This window comes from Phallusia mammillata, chromosome 5 (genome assembly GCF_965637545.1).
Source record: "Phallusia mammillata chromosome 5, kaPhaMamm4.hap1.1, whole genome shotgun sequence".
Classification (NCBI taxonomy): Eukaryota; Metazoa; Chordata; class Ascidiacea; order Phlebobranchia; family Ascidiidae; genus Phallusia; species Phallusia mammillata.
Window position 1 is genome coordinate 23,811,284 of NC_137256.1, and position 16,718 is coordinate 23,828,001.

Sequence of the window (16,718 nt, forward strand, 5' to 3'; positions counted from 1 at the left end):
GTGAACCGTGCTTCGATTAGGTAGTACAGCACAGAAGTAGTACAATTTGGAATTTGGAACAACACAGTCGCAATGTAAAGTGTCCTGAACTGGAATTTAAAAAACGGAAATTGTTTGAAATACACTAAAGCGGCTGATTCTCAACGCGTCTCCCAAAGGCGTGGGCAACAATAAAAACAAACAAACAAATGGACAATTGCAAAAGCCTTATATGCCTTTATCCGTACCACATAAGCAATTTGGTCAATTACAATATTCTGACTACTTGTAACATAAAATCTTAAGTAACTCACTGGTGTCAGTGTCTCAACTTAACCGAGATTTTTTTCAATCTATGAGGGCGTTTTAAAATCCGCAAGCTGTTTAAAGAAAAGTACAGCAAAGTTTAAGACACTACAAGTTAAATGTTTGATTTTTCAACATACATGATGAGATGGTAAAGCAAAATTAGTTTACTGCCAACAAAAGGGGGGATACTAGCCTTATAATTCGAAGTCAGTGTGCACTGTCCAGTCAGTGTGCACTGTCCATACTATAACTTACATATAGTTTTGATAATTTGGAACCTCTATGTAAATTGGATTAACCACAGGATTTTGCTTTTTTTGCCAGGTTTTGCAACAGCGTTTTCTAATCCAGTAGTAAACCATAGCAACTAAAACCACAAGGACAGTGCCAGAAATGCAAATTATTAACACTAGTTTTCGAGTTTCATTTCCTCCACTCGAATCCGCATGTGAGGTTTTCGGTTTTGCTGTAGTTGTATTTGGAGCAACAGGTGATGTGCTTGTGTTCGGCTGCTGTAGCAATGAGATTTTAGTTATTTGGTGGAAGACGTTACTTGGCAATAAGAAATAAGTGATTTTAAAAAACGTATGAGTTCTCAAACGACCCTACAATTTTTTATTGCAACCTTATTCAAGTACGATGTGATAACCTCAACGAGCCAACAATTTCGTATAACAGTGGTTTGTGGCTTCTGATTTGAATAGGAATCAGACAGCAGATTTGTCCGTGTAGAATCGTTTTTAAGATTACTGGGCATGAAAATAGCAATGGGAACGTATCCAAAAGTTATTGAATAAAAAATCGCAAATCAAAAAACGTTTTCCAGGGGTTGCCGACACCTGTACTACTTCTACGTTTGTTAGAATTCGTTTTTACTTGTCACGAAATCAAAGTTCAAAAATCAATTATAACCTGAGGTCATGGCTAGTATCTAAACGTGCAGACTTCGTAGCATGAGCTAAACTGTTACTGAAAGATTTGTGATTTCAATTGTCCAAGTACAAACAGCATTAAAACGATATTTGTGTTTTTGTTTTAACTAAACTTACAGTCGATGATGTCGTCTGCGTTTCACTTGTTGTAGAACTGACAGTGGTATCTACTGTTGGGGTTGGGGTTGGTGTTGTCGAGTCTGTGATCGAAGGTGTAACGGTCGTGCTTGGTGTACCGTAGGAAGTGGTTGTGGTAAAGACAGAAGACGCGATCAGGTGTTTGCAGTGACTTCTGTACAGCAAAAAATAAAATAAAATAGGCGACTGTATACTTCCAGAAGGCGTGTGGCATCTTAGATTTACATTTAAACAGCAAATATAAAAATTAAAGCGTTGTTATAAGCTGTCATAGTACGCCAGGCCCATTGAAGGCGTTACAGTAAATCAATAGGCCTAGCGTACGATGGCATAGTAATCAGCTTTCATAGGTCATTCCAGTATTGAATGTTTGTTGATCTTATGTTTGAATAGAGATAGATTGAGTGCGTGTCGTCTTTTCTGTGGAGTACGACCGTATCAAATCAGTGTTCTGGGAATTGGTGACAAAAAATGATTTGAGTGAGTTCCAGTGTTTTTTTAAAGGTGTTTTGGAGGACCGAAACGGTCCCCAAAATTTCTCCAGCGGTTTCCCAAAATTTGGACTTGCAACTACATGGCTATTTTTTGGTATTTAAATGAAACACTTGCGGTCTCTTAAAACTACTTAGCGGTCACCCAAACCAAACCTTAAAAAAACGTGTATAGTGACAACATTCGAAGCTCAATTTGATCTTGATTTTTATCCCAAGCAGTAGAACGCATCACAACAACACTACACAATATTTCGTGCGTTTTAATCATGCAAGGTTTGCCTGCGAACAATCATATAACTAGGTAGTGTGCTGTAACTTAAAAAGGTTAGGAAAGGCATGCATAGTGTCAACCGTCGATAACTACCAAACTAGAACGCGACTGTTCAACCAATAAAGTGTTCACTAACCAGAACCCACACAGTAGCTTGGGTCACTGACTGCTGCATATACTTACATATCATGACGGTGGCATCTTGGCAGCGTGTTTTCGCAGCAGTTCGTATGTTTTCTCGGACATACTTGACAAGCTTTTAGTCGTTCCACGTAGAAAGAATTACTGGGACAAAATCCTGAAAAACCTCCCTCAGGGCCCATGATGATTTTGGGTAAGGCATTCTGAGAAAATATGTTTGGTCACTAAACATTCTGGATGCAACAGAGTATTTGTTTTTTAAGGTTATTTTCAACATTAGGTACCTTATGTTGGAAGCAACAACCGCAACAAAAATGCATAAAATTTATGTTACATGCAGCCTTAACACTTTTTGAAAGATGCTTTTTACAAGTTCATAGCATGCTTTAAAGAGTTCTCATGGAAAAATAGTTTATGTACCACAACTTACTTTAAATCTGCATTCTCCCTTTTTCCAAACATCATTGTCCGCTACAACCTTGTTAAGGAAGAAAAAAAAAAAAAACAGAATCATAATATTACTTTAACTTGGCTTAATAAGTTTCATGAATTGTCAGGCTACACAACTGTGCTTGATACAGGCATAGGTAATCATTGGTCAGCAAAGTAAAATTATTTAAGCTTGAATGTTTGGCAAACCTACTGTAAATCTTGTACAACAGCACACAGGTAACTATTTTTAGGCTGATGTGTTTCCAAACAAAATATGGTTTTATAATTATATAAGCTTAGTTGCAAAAATAAGAAAAAAACACAGAACAAATTAAAGTTATAGATTCCAGACACAACATAATAACATTGAACGATTGTTGGTACCAGTATGCAGCTCTACGAGAGGTTTATTACGAGTTTATGCTTAACAACATCAAGAGGGTACAAAGTATGTAATTGTCCCGAGGACACGTTTCAACTAAGACGTCGAAACGTCGTTTAAAAATGTTTTTCAAAATCAAGACAATAAAACTAAACGTACCTGTCCAAGAAGCACCAAAAAACACAAGAAAAAACCCAGAAAATCGGCTTGAAAAATCATTTTGAATTTTTTAATCATTTTAGAACCTGTTTCTTTAAAGCGTGATGCAACCACATGACATGGTAAAAATGAAAAAATGACACTATGAGGCGCTATACCCAACATTGTTGTGAAAACAGAAACAATATTACTTTAATCTAAATTTGCAACACATTTTTGCGAAGAAGCTAAAAAATTTTCAACCAAAAAATATATGCAAGCGTTTTTTTTTCTGGGTTAGCTCATTAGGGTTTACAGTGATCAACGGTCGACGGCATGTTTAAGTAGGCCAGACCCGTAGAGTACTGAAATACAAAAGAGTTTCATTGTTTATTATAATAAGCGACTTTTTTTCGCTTTAGCGACTTTTTTCCGGTGCGTAAAATCCACTACCCCGTGTAGTTTACTTAAAAGATTGAAATCAGGCAAAATTTCCAGGCCAAAGTATTGTCACAAAAACACAACCTTTAATGATATGTGATAAATCTTTTGCCCCAAAGACGACGCTTTTTATTGCTCGAATGTTTCACAGTAATTTTTGTGATACCAAATCCAACGTCGTACTGTTTAATTAAGTAATGGAAACAGTGGTTGGAAACCTGCATGTTGTATTTTATTATCTTACTGCACTCATAAATATCGGTTCTAAATAAAATTCTGGGATCGTGATTAAAACTTTTACTAGGTTTCACAACAAATCTTTAAAAAAAATTGCGAAAAAAACGAATTTATATGTTGATCGAATAAACAACAGAATAAATATTTTAGTGTAATACGTTACAAATTTGATCAATTAGACGTAAATATCACAAAATAAATTCAGAAAGATCTAGCATTCATAAAACGTTAACAACCGTAAATAGTGTCCTAAATTTCATTCTCATTGATTATATATCTGTGTACGTTGTTTTTCAAGTACAATATAGGTAAAGAAAGTCAGCAACAAACTAAACTGTGTATACATTAAAAACACTTGATTTACGAGATAGTAAAAACCAACGTGTACGCAGTGTTGTGCAATTCAAATTCTGCAAATTCCTTAAGATTCGATAGCTCGAACTAGTGATAAGAAGTTGAAACACAGTATATTAGCACCAGTACAATTGTCAAAAACACTTACCAAAAAATGAAAACAGCTCGAAGGCAGAATGAAACATGTTTGCTGGAAAAAATGTTAGCAAACACAGCTTTACACTTTTTAAACAAAGTTTAGAATGACTTTTAATCGTACTAACTTTTATAACGACATTCCTAACTATATTTGAACGACCAATTAGCTTTTTGTTTAGAAAAATAAAACGTTTTTGTTACAGCACAAGACACATTACTTAACAATTTGCTCAAAGACGAAATTTGCTCCAACGTGAAAAAGTGTCAAAACAATTTAGGAATAAGTGCTTTTCCGCGTTGAACAGGTCACGATACCCTAACTTGTCTAGTGAAGTCGGTATTGCAAAAGACAGTTCGTCATAAACTTTTACAAGACCAGACAAACACTTTAAAACGCAAAAAAAGGAATTATTGGTGGCGTCGATGGATTTTAAACACTCCGAGATGGTGCTGGATAGTTTTTAGCGTTGACAACACATGTGTACTTGCAAGTTTTAAAACAATTTGGTAATGCAACTGCTCAACCATATCGCAAGTTGTTTGGCCTTTTGGGGTGTACAGCACATTACAATTAAAATTAGTAGAATTATTGCTATGCCTAAAGGAATTTTTAAATTTCCATCCATGATTTCGTGCAGCATTGGCGGTGGTGAAACCATTACAGGTCGGGTTTCGTTAGATGTTGAGTCATTACTGGGATTTTCTGTCTTTCGCACATTCTGCAACAAAGCAAGTATTTGCCCCATTGATCAAACAGACAAAAATATGTAGCATAAGGTATGCCTGTTTTAGCTGTACAAAATTTTGTGATAAAGAGCTTCAAAAGTTAAAATCACATTAATTACCATGTACTAATAACAATCACTGCAATTTTGTTGGTGTTTGACAAAAGACTTACAACTGTAGACGTCGTCGGCGTTTCACTTGTTTTAGTATTGATGGTTGGATCTACAATAGGGGTTTCAACTTTTGGTTGTTGTGCTGTAGATTCCGTGGTTGTTGTGCTTTTTGTGGGTTTTACTTCAGGTTCGGTTGTCGATATGTCACCATCCGTTGGTGGTGGATATTTTTCCGCACATAAGCTTTTACTACAAAGCAAATGTTTGTTGCGAATTTTGGTCAAGAACAAAAGTACTTATGAAGAAACATTTAGCCGTTAATTTTGGGCTAATTCATGTTTCATACCAGTTTCTGTTTTACGCCTACAAGCAGTTTTAAACTTTTTTTTTAGTAAGTAGTAAAAAGTAACTTAGTAAATCAATTGATTTAGCGTTAAGAGTGTATTCTGATCGGACTGCAAGTAGGTAGAAAAATATCGGTGAAAAAGCAGTTATGTAGTCATCATGTCCGCGAATGTTTTGACGTTTACCGAACGTAAGAACGTCAATACGTCAGGAACAGAATACAAGTATACAGGAATAGAATACGGAAACCCTGCTAAATTGGCTCGGAGCTGCGTTTAGTTGTAATTAGACAACATATTATTGATAAAACATATGGGTAATGAACAACAGCTACCTACTTGGCTATGAAGCATGTAAGCAATCCATTTCTGCAGCAATTGGAATGTATGTTGGGACATGATTTGCAATCAGGATCGACATACATTTCATGTGGGGCACATAAATCGGTAGTGGTATATATTGCTCCGTTTTTGTCTATTCTTTTTATTGTTGTAATATCCTAAAAAATGAGCATTCTTACTCCTGATATGTATGTTTTGTAAAAGCGACCAGATTTTATCTTGTGTGGTGTCAAGATTTACAATTTTATTTTTCCAAAATAAACAAAATACTTTAATAGCCCAAGCAAAAACTTTAATGACAAAAATACAACTTTTAGAAAAACAATTTGTTTCCTAATTAGCCTAAACATTGACAAATTGGAAAAAATGCAAGTAGATAGGTAAAAATTTTGTCTAAGTCACTGTAAGCATGAATGGTCCAGTTTTTGTCAAATATATAGATGTGAATACTAAACTTACTTGAAATGTACACGTTCCATTTTCCCACTTTACTGCATTCGCCTATAAACAGTTATCAAATAAGCAATTAAAGACAAGTTTCACAGACACTTATAAGCTTGCACAAACTTTTCAAAAAGAAATTGTACCATTGTGGCAAAAAATGCCTTTACCATTTTCCACTTTTTATTAGTAGTCTAAAGATATAGGGCTTATAACTTGTGAGAAAAAAATTACACCAAGAACACTCGTAAAAAAATTACTTACCTTATCCACAGGTTCAGCCATCAACCCCAAAGTAATAACTAATATCCAGAATATTATGAGCCTTTTCATATTTGATCTATAATTAGCTCGCTATTGTTTTTAAATTAGCCTGTATGTTCGTTTGCTAACTCTTATTAACTGTGTTGTTCGACGTTTTAATTTTTTGCAGCTTCAAGTTAGGTACCTGGCAGTACGTTTTGTCTGTAGACTGTAGCTTAGCTGATGTAATACCCAGAAAGTTCTCCATGCCCGGGGAAACCACCGGACGGGACAGTAGCGGGGTATGCGTTACGGGTTACAGCACTGTGCCGGTATTTCTATCAACGTACCAAGATAGGCGTTCGGAAAAAAGCTTTGGTTTGTGGGAACTTTATGCAGCGTTCTAAAATTGTTTTTTGCATGGTTTTAAAAACGTTAAGAATTTTGACATGCCTTCACTACTCCGATAGTATCTTGTATGCGTAAAATAATCTCCTACAACACTACAAAAGCAATGTTTAATTACCAAGAGGGTTGCTTACAGGCATAGGCTAATAGAAAGAAAATATGGCTTGTCTGCAAAACTACTTAGTGATCCGACGTTTCAACGTAAGGTCATCTGGCGATTTATGTGTCATTTTGCCGTGACGTCCGCTTTATTATGGCGTCAAAGGCATACCTACATAGAGTATGAAATACAAAAATAATGAAACCGCATCAAGTTTGTACAATTTCTACCGAGTATTTTCGTTTAATTCAATTGCTTCAAACTACTCGTCATTAGGTGATGTAATATCGATTTTTGAAAATATTAGGTACCGTACTTACTTTATTGAGAGCCACGGCTTATATTGTTTTTTAGCTGCCGTTTGTGCGGCTTATAAACGAGGGCGGCTTACAATCGAGGGCGGCTTTCATTTTAATATTATACCGAAATCATTGCTACACTCCAACGTTATAAATTATTTGGGCTTCAAAACATGTATGCATGTACAGATTATACGTCGATATACGTTCCGTTGGGTACAGTTATCAACATAACCAACAGATATAAGCAAATAGCCATGCTATGTAACAACAGAAAGATGTATTAAGAAACAATAGTATCAAATATTCAAGCGTGCGGCTTACAATCGAGGGCGGCTTACATTATTTTGTTAACACCTCAACATGCGGCTTACAATCGAGGGCTTACAAAATACCTTCTTTAGTTATTGACATGTGATAAATCTTTTGCCCAGAAACGATGTTTTTTATCGGTCCAATGTTTCACAGTAATGTTTGTGATACCAAATCCAACGTTGTTCAATTGTTTAATTATGTGATGCGAATAGTCGTTGGAATCATCTCGTATTTTATTACCTTGCTGCACTCACGAAACATCATTTCTAAATGAAATTCTGGGATCATAATTAAAACTTTTAATAAAACTTTCAAAACAAATCTTCGACAAAAAAGTTTGCGAAAAAGAAGTGTAGATCAAATAAAGAACAAAATAAATATTTTACTGTAATACGTTACAAATTTGATCAATCAGACGTAAATATAACAAAATAAATTCAGACAGATCTATTGACACGCAAAAAAGAAAACAATACTGTCGGCAATGTAAGCAAATCATTTAGGGCAAAAATGTGTTTACATATCGGTTCTATTTGTGTTAAAACCTATAAAGGGGAACTTTTTGCAAAGGGGATAGATCATCGGTTAAACAACCAGTTTTACACAAGTAGATGTGCAGTACTAAGCATTCATAAAACGTTAACAACCGTAAATAGTGTCCTAAATTTCATTTTCATTGATCATATATCTGTGTACGTTGTTTTTCAAGTACGATATAGGTAAAGAACATCAGCAATAAACGATACTGTGTACCTTAAAAACACTTGATTTACGAGATAGTAAAAACTAACGTGTACGTAGTGTTGTGCAATTCAGGTATGTCACGGCAATTCGAGTGCAAATTCCTTAAGATTCGATAGCTCGAACAGAAGTTAAAACACAGTATATCAGACTACTAGAGCACCAGTACAATTGTCAAAAACACATGAAAACAGCTCGCAGGCAGAATGAAACATGTTTGCTCATGTTTGTAAGTGTTAGCAAACACAGCTTTACACTTTTTAAACTTTACACACTTTAAGAGTTTTAAACTACTTGTAATCGTACTGACTTATATGGTTTTCCTGACATAATTTGAACGATCAATCAGCCTTTTTTAGAAAAAAAACGTATTAATTATAGCACAAGACATTTTTCTTAATGATTTGCTCAAAGACGAAATTTGCTCCAACGTGAAAAAGTTTTAAAACAATTTAGGGATAACTGAAGTGCTTTTCCACGTTAAACAGGTCACAATACCCTAACTTGTCTAGTGAATTCGGTATTGCAGAAGACAGTTCGCCATAAACTTTTACAAGCCACAGCAAACACTTTAAAAAGGTAAAACAGGAATTATTAAGGCATCGATGGATTTTAAATTCTCTGATACGGTACTGGATATATTTGAGCGTTGACAACACATGCGTACTTGCACTTTTTGAAACAATTTGGTAATGCAACTGCTCAACCATATCGCAAGTTGTTTGGCCTTTTGTGGTGTACAGTACATTACAATCAAAATTAGTAGGACAATTATTACCATGTTGAATAGAATTTTTAACGTCCATCTATAGCGTCGACGGTGGTATTTATATGCGCTACTACTAGCAAAACCAGTAATGATTTATAATCTGCGTTCGTAATTAAAAAAAAAAAAAACTTTAAAAATCGCCTTTTTTCGTATTTTGCACAAAACGAGACTGAATGTTAAAGGTTAAACTATAGTTTATTGGTTAACCTCTCTGTAAGTTCTGTTGGACCCAGTATTTTGCCGTTTTTTAATCCACTGCCTGCAGAAGTAAACCACAATAGCTGAAACCACAAGCACAGCAGTGCCAGGAATGCAAATTATTAACACTAGTTTTCCAGTTTCAATTCCTCCACTCGAATCCGCATGTGAGGTTTTCGGTTTTGCTGTAGTTGTATTTGGAGCAACAGGTGATGTGCTTCTATTCGGCTGATGCTGCACAAATTAGATTTCAATGACTTTTCTCGAAAAGCTTTTTCGGTGCCTATGTCGAAGATGTATGGGTTTTTCCCCACATTTTTTAATTTTACGGATATCGGTAAACACTGGTAGTTACTTCATTTGATAAATGGTTTAGTGCTGCATAATAAGAAATTTTTAGGGTGGTTCGACGTTTCAGTTTGGGAATTACCCTAACAACGTTTGTGTGACAGCACAGAAATATTTCTTTTTGCATACAACCTGTTTGGAAATTGAAGTAGGTTCAACATTTGAAGTCTGAACCTGCCTTTCAGTAGTTGCTGTCATCGGAGTGGTGGTTGTCATACGTGGCGATGGTTTTGTAACCGGTGTTGATGTGGTGGTTGAAAACATACGGAACAAGTTTTTGCAATCTGCTTGACTAAGAACAACAGTTTTATCAATCAACTGTCATACATTTACTTTGAATTAAATTAAAGAAAATTAAAAAAAATTAATTTGCAACCTCTAGAATTTGTGCCTCGGTGCCGTGGTGATGATTTAATATTCATAAAACCTTAGCCAACACCAACTAACCTGTATTTTTGTTAATATTAAAATCAGCTGGACAAACCACTATTGCACATAAAAAAAGGTTGATTTTCCAACCCCTGCTGGAAAGGAATGCATAGATGCGAAAATCACTTTAACACATCAAACTATGCAACTGCATTTTAACACATCTTTTTTGGACAATAATGCATGACTGTTTGATATCAGTGAAGCATTTAACTTCAATAATACAAAAAACATTCAAAGTCTCTTAGACATGATATATTTACATGGCGTTGCGAGAAATTTCTAATGCACAAATCAGTGGCCACCGACCACCAACAAATCCACCTAAAGTGTTAGACGTTACTTGGACTCGCTGGTAAAATAACTTTATTGATTTGTGGAATGGCTGGGATATAGAGCAAAGTGGTTGAACAACATAGTCTATCGGGCAATACAAATAACTTGTGGTAATTTTGGAACGGAGAGAATGTAATGTGCTCCTTGTACGAAATGTTTATGTTAGTATTTGTTGGTCACTGTTGGAGTAATTTCACCAGCTTGTGTAAAACCTGTGTCTGGGCAAATACTTAATCTATCTAAGTGCGCTGAGGACCACTGTGAGCAACATCAGATGTGAAAGCTATAACCAGCCACAAGTTAATATATACGGCATAAAGTCTTATGTACGCTATAAAAAGTTGAGAGAAGTGCGAAGGCGCTTTAAACCCTTTGCGAAACCTCACTAACACAGATACCAAATACATTTGCTTACCTGCAAAAACATCTTAGAAGTGTGTTATTGCAACAGTTCGTGTGAGGCAATGGGCACGTATGACATGTATTGGATGTGAAAAATTGGTCTGGGTTGCAGTAACCATGAACATACGATCCGTCGTCTTGTCTAATTAACTTCCCTTTTCCCTTTTGTAACAAACCTCGTTTACTTTTAAGCGTTTTTGGCTGTTTCTACAGTAGGCATTTGTTCTTATTAGCCAAGATAAAAGTGATATTATTATAAAAGTTAAAAAATAATTAGCGGTATAATGAAGTTTTTTATAAACATTTTTTCACTACCGGAATGAACACAAATTGGAATTACCACGAACTGGCATGTTCCGTTATTCCGTGTAATCCGACGTTCCTGTTTCGACTGCCAATAAAAAAAAAACATTCCTCTATAATATATAATATAATTGTCTACTAATCTTTCCATACTTCATGAACAAAATCAACACAGTTACACCATGTTAACTTACAGAAACATTGCAATTTGTATACTTCCTTTTCACACGTTTTAGCTTCTGCAAAACAAACTAAATATGAATCTGTTTATAGTTTGAACTTTAAAGAATAGATTGTAAAAAAAAAACAATTGATATGTAAATAAATGTATTCTAAATTAGTTATTTATTGTAATAACGATTTTGCATGCTTGTGTTTTATTCCGAATTTAAAATTACCTTAAAGATAAGTTTAAAATAAAGAAAATTGTAAACTCAAACACTAATGATCATGATAACTTACCTTATATGTTTTACCGCTCCCCACTACCACCATCATCAACAAGAACAGTAGCATCATATTCACAACGCAGGAGAACATAAACCGTTTCATACTTTGCTGCTAAGGCACTGGATTAAAACGTTATATAACTCTGCAACGATTTGCCATTATTTGAACTTTTGTTAATTTGATTGTGTTTGATAGGAATTGCTACAATTTAAACAGTTTGTCCCAGGGGTGGAAAGTTCCTTGGAATGCAAGGTTTTTTCTCATACAGTTTGTTAAAAAAAAATTATTTTATTATTACACTTATTTTTAATCAAATGTTGTGATTTTGTAGTCCCAAAACGCAACCTACAAATACGCACCTGACTGCTTTTTGATTACTTATTACATGACCTGGGACAAAACACTATAACTTCTACTATTGCTTTTAAATAAATGATTTGCTGTCTGTGTTTTTGATTTTGTACCAGTCGACTCATCCACACATTTGCCAACTGTTTTAAGTTTTGATAAATGTGTGTCACAAGTTGTGATCCACTACATGGTTGGCCGACTAGCTTGCCTATCTTAAATATTTTGCAATTCTAAACCACATCTCTCGATACAACTTATAAACCGGCAAAATTCGAAACAATTACATCTTAACACAACGTTAAATTCCTTGCTATTCCTACAGCAGTACGGTTACCAGTGCATTACATCAGGGACTTGTACATGAGTATCACATGGACCTATCACTGTCCGTTTTATGTTTCGCGTCACAGCACAAAGGCGATGTGACACGAACAATGAAATTTTCCTAAGGATTCCAAATAATCAGACGCGACCCCCTCAATCAGACGCGATTTCCAAATAATCAGACGCGTTACAAGGTGACATCATCCACATTTATATAGGATTCAACGACACAACAAATGGTTGGTTTCTAAACCACATAAGCCCACATAAATGGTGTAGGGTTTTATAAGCAACAGTAAAAAAACTTGCAAAAAAGTCAGGACATGGATATTACTGGTGGTCAGTAATCCCAGGTGGGGATAAATAATATGATGAAAACAAAAACGTTATCATGGCAAAGCAATCATTTTTATGAATATTGTAGGCGTATATGGGTTTAACCTAAATCTTATAGTTAGTAGTTACATGTGCTTTAAAGATACAAACTGCCCTTAAAGTTGGCTAACCTGAAGAAAGACATAAAACATACACTGGACTTTTTTTGACATGTCTTTGAGTCAAAAACAAACCGCTTGACGGTTTCCAGTGATCAGCTTTGTCGGTCAACAACACCTATAATTAACCAGCCCACGTGGTCCGAAAGGCATTTGTACAAATGTGCCACTTTGGTATGTTTACACTTGCCATTTTTCCAAACTCGACTTGATATCAACCAGACAAAGCCTTCTGCTTTCAAACAACGTGATGAACTTATTGCGTATTTATTGCGGCGTGATGAACCCAGAAGAAACGCCTGACTGATCGTTGTGGTAAAAGTTGTCTACGTGTCGTCTAAGATAATGACCTACTTGTTGTTACTACTCTTAAGGCTTGTAGCATAGAGATGACACGAACACAGCAAAGACGCTTTATGTAACTGTGTTATTTACTTTTATTAGACATTAACCAGATACATTTATCAAAACGTATGATGGTGATGCGTTTTGTAATGGTTTTTGTATATGATTCTTATTCGATCGGAAAAAAGCCTGTGTGCAGAAGAATATTAACAACCTTTCTATTAACAACCTTCACAACGACATTTTTAGCTTCGGTTAATCATGGGTTGAATTTAACACCTAAAATGTGAAAGCCAGTATGAAGAGTTTACTTTTTTGAACTAAAACCACATCCAATGTGAAAAGACTTGTTTCGAGGTGATTTAACACAAAAACTAAAGGCAGTTCATATGTTTTTCGCTAAACTGAGTCAGTAGTGTAAATTGACTCATCATCAGGTGCAGTTCTGTCGTTGTCGAGCATTTCCACGATTTCCTGTGGGTCTGATGATTGTAGTGAATCTTCGGTATTGTTCTCATTAGCTTGTAGCCTTGCCTTTAATCCCTCCATACACTTATACCGTTTGTTTCGACACAAGCATGCCAGCAAGAACAGACATATAGCGACGATTACAACGAGGATGACAATAAGGATGACCTCGTCGTTTGGCCAAGTGGTTGTAACTGGGTTCACAATGGGACCAAGTGTTGTTTCCACCTGTACAGACTGTGATATAAATTTAGGTGCATTTAAGTTTGTTGGCCTTAAGAGTGCTTAAAATCACTGACACGTAACTTTTTTGAAATAAGTTCGGGGTTAAGTAGGATAAAATTATTTTTCTACATCTTAAGAATGTTTAAATCTCTATTACATAATTTTTTGTACACTTATTTTTCTTATTTCATGATTTTGAACGAGTATTGAATACTTTGCAAAGAACCTTAATGTTAAAAAAACACACAACTAAATATCAGTGTATTCAGTACAAAAAAATTAGCAATCTTCTTTTAGCTGCCCGAGTGCATGTTCTATATTTACTAGTGGTTTTGCAAAAGCTGAACCCCATTTAATACTGAATATTTCGGTTTTCTGATAAAAGGTTTTATTAGGGTTTGACACGAGACTTACAGGCGAAGAAGGCGATGGCGCTTTCGTTGTTGTCGTTGAACTTGTGGTTGTATCCACTTTTGGGGTTTCGACCGTTGGGGCTGTCACTGGTGTTGTGGACGCTTCGGTTGTTGTGCTTGGTGTGGGTTTTATGTCAGGTTCGGGTGTTGGTGAGACCCCAGTGGGTGGCGGATACTCCGTAGCGCAAGAGCTTCTACAAAAAAGTGCTTAAATATTGGTTAATAACAACGGTGTTTATTGGTAAGGACTAGAGCCGCCCGTAAAGGCTTGCAGTTCATGCGTTTTACAACATTTTCTGTTTTATGCCTACAAGCAGGAGTATTAGCACTTTATTGTTAACTGAAAGTCATTAAGCTGAAATATTCATTATCATTAACAACATATTCGTCGACCGCGAGTGTTAGATTAGACCGGGAGTACCAAAAAGACTGTTAAAAAAGTTGAGAACCTCTAGGTTAAAGGCTTTCGGCATTCTTCTCGCGCTATGCCTGGTTGCTCATGCAAAACATCGACATCTAGCTTTTCGTGTGTATTTCGTTTTAGCTTTAGCTTCACTATTTCATTGATCATCTGGTCTAGGTCGAACCAAATAAAAAAAATCCAACCGGTTTAGCGAATGTGGGTTTAACATATTCCGGTTTTGTCGACATTTATTGTCCAAAAATCTAAAAACATTAAATCCTGAGCATGAATGCAAGGTAACCTACAAATTTGGCTTTAATACGGCAACATTATTAAAATAGAATCGAATAAACTCAAAAGCTACCAACTTGTAGAAGTAACATTTATCCAATCCATTTCTACAGCAATTGGAAAGCCCTTTGGTACATGGTGTGCATCCAGGATCAGTGTACAACTCATCTGGGCCACATAAATTAGTTGTGCTTTTTATTCCGTTTTCGTCTTTTCTTTTTATAGTTGTAATTTCCTGAAAAAAAACGCATTCTTGCATGTAAAAACAACCATCAGATTTTATCTTGTGGTATTCATGATTTACACTTTTATCTTTTACAAAACATACAAAATAATTGAATAGCCCAAGCAAACAGGTTAACCATGACAAAAATAATACAATTGTTAGAAAAACAGTTTTGTTTCTTAATTAGCTTCACAAATTGTTGCATTTTTTTGAAAGGAAATATGTAATTATTCATGTAAAACATTTGTCTAATGTCTCTGTTAGCATGAATGAATCAGTTTTTGTTAAAAAAATAGAACTTATGAATGCAAAACTTACCACAAATGTACAAGTTCCATTTTCCCACTTTTCTTTATGCTCCTAACGAAACAAAATAACGAATTATTTAAAAACAAATTAAACAGACAATTATAAGCATACACAAACGTTTTACAACAAATTGTAAGTTACCATAATGGTAAAAACTGCTTTCAATATTTTTCCTATATTATTGGTATAACTTATATTTCGAGAAAAATAAAAAAATTAGAAACAAAAATTATGTTTTTCATGAACAGCCTTAACAAAGATAATTTACCTTATCTTCTGGTTTAGCCATCATCCCGACATTAATAAGTAATATCCAGAATACCATAATAAGCCTTTTCATATTTGACTTCGAATTAGCTAACTTTGGTTTTCAAATAATATATTCGATAACAAACTCTTTGAAACTATGCTGTTTGAAATTCCAACTCTACAAATTTCCTAAAGTTAGGTACAGGCAGTAGTGAAGTTTTGTCTTTGGCCATCAGCTGATGAACTGGTTTCTAGAAAGTTCGCCATTCAACCCCGGGAAACCACCGGACGGGACAGTACCGGGGTGACGTTACAGCCACATGTCGGTATTTTCATCAACTTACCAAGTAGGCGTTTCAAAAAAAATTGTTTAGGCAGCGTGTTAGTATTAGTTTTTTGCATGGTTTTAGAAACAGCGAAATATTTCGGCGAAGGCTACTCGTATGATCGTATCGTGTATGCGCGTAATAAGCTCGACACGTCAAAGCACTATTAAAAGTGTTGCTTCCGGGCATGGGCTACTATAATAATATGGCTTGTCGGCAAAAGATAGGCCTATTTGTTTTTGGACGTTTTAACGTCAGTAGGTCGTCTGGCGATATATGTGTCATTTGCCGTGATATAGGTATAGATAACAATATGGCGTCCTAGGCAATTGTGCTGTTACGATTTGTATCACCGGAGAAATAAACTCAACTCAACATAGCATGAAATACAAAAACAATGAAACCGTATCAAGTTTGCGCCATTTTACCGAGTATTTTTCGTTTAATTCAATTACTCCAAACTACTCGTCATTAGGTGATTTAATATCGATTTTTGAAAATCCTAGGTGTCAAATATTTTTGGAAGAATGTGTATATCACTCTCATCCGATATGTGCATTAATCTATTGGGCTCATCCGTTTTTCCCACATGTGTTTTCGC

The 16,718-nt window shown here is 35.3% G+C and overlaps 1 protein-coding gene across 1 annotated transcript; it reads right to left on the minus strand.

Annotated features, from left to right (window-relative positions):
* Positions 1-4,816: 4,816 nt before the first annotated feature.
* LOC145229890 (uncharacterized) lies at positions 4,817-7,710 on the minus strand. Its single transcript, XM_080095231.1, has 5 exons — positions 6,617-7,710; positions 6,371-6,412; positions 5,909-6,069; positions 5,285-5,474; positions 4,817-5,105 (listed from the first exon to the last, which is right to left on the minus strand). The coding sequence occupies exons 1-5, from the start codon at positions 6,683-6,685 to the stop codon at positions 4,881-4,883; spliced, it is 687 nt and encodes a 228-aa protein (XP_079951357.1). The 5' UTR covers positions 6,686-7,710; the 3' UTR covers positions 4,817-4,880.
* Between the last annotated feature and the right edge of the window lie 9,008 nt (positions 7,711-16,718).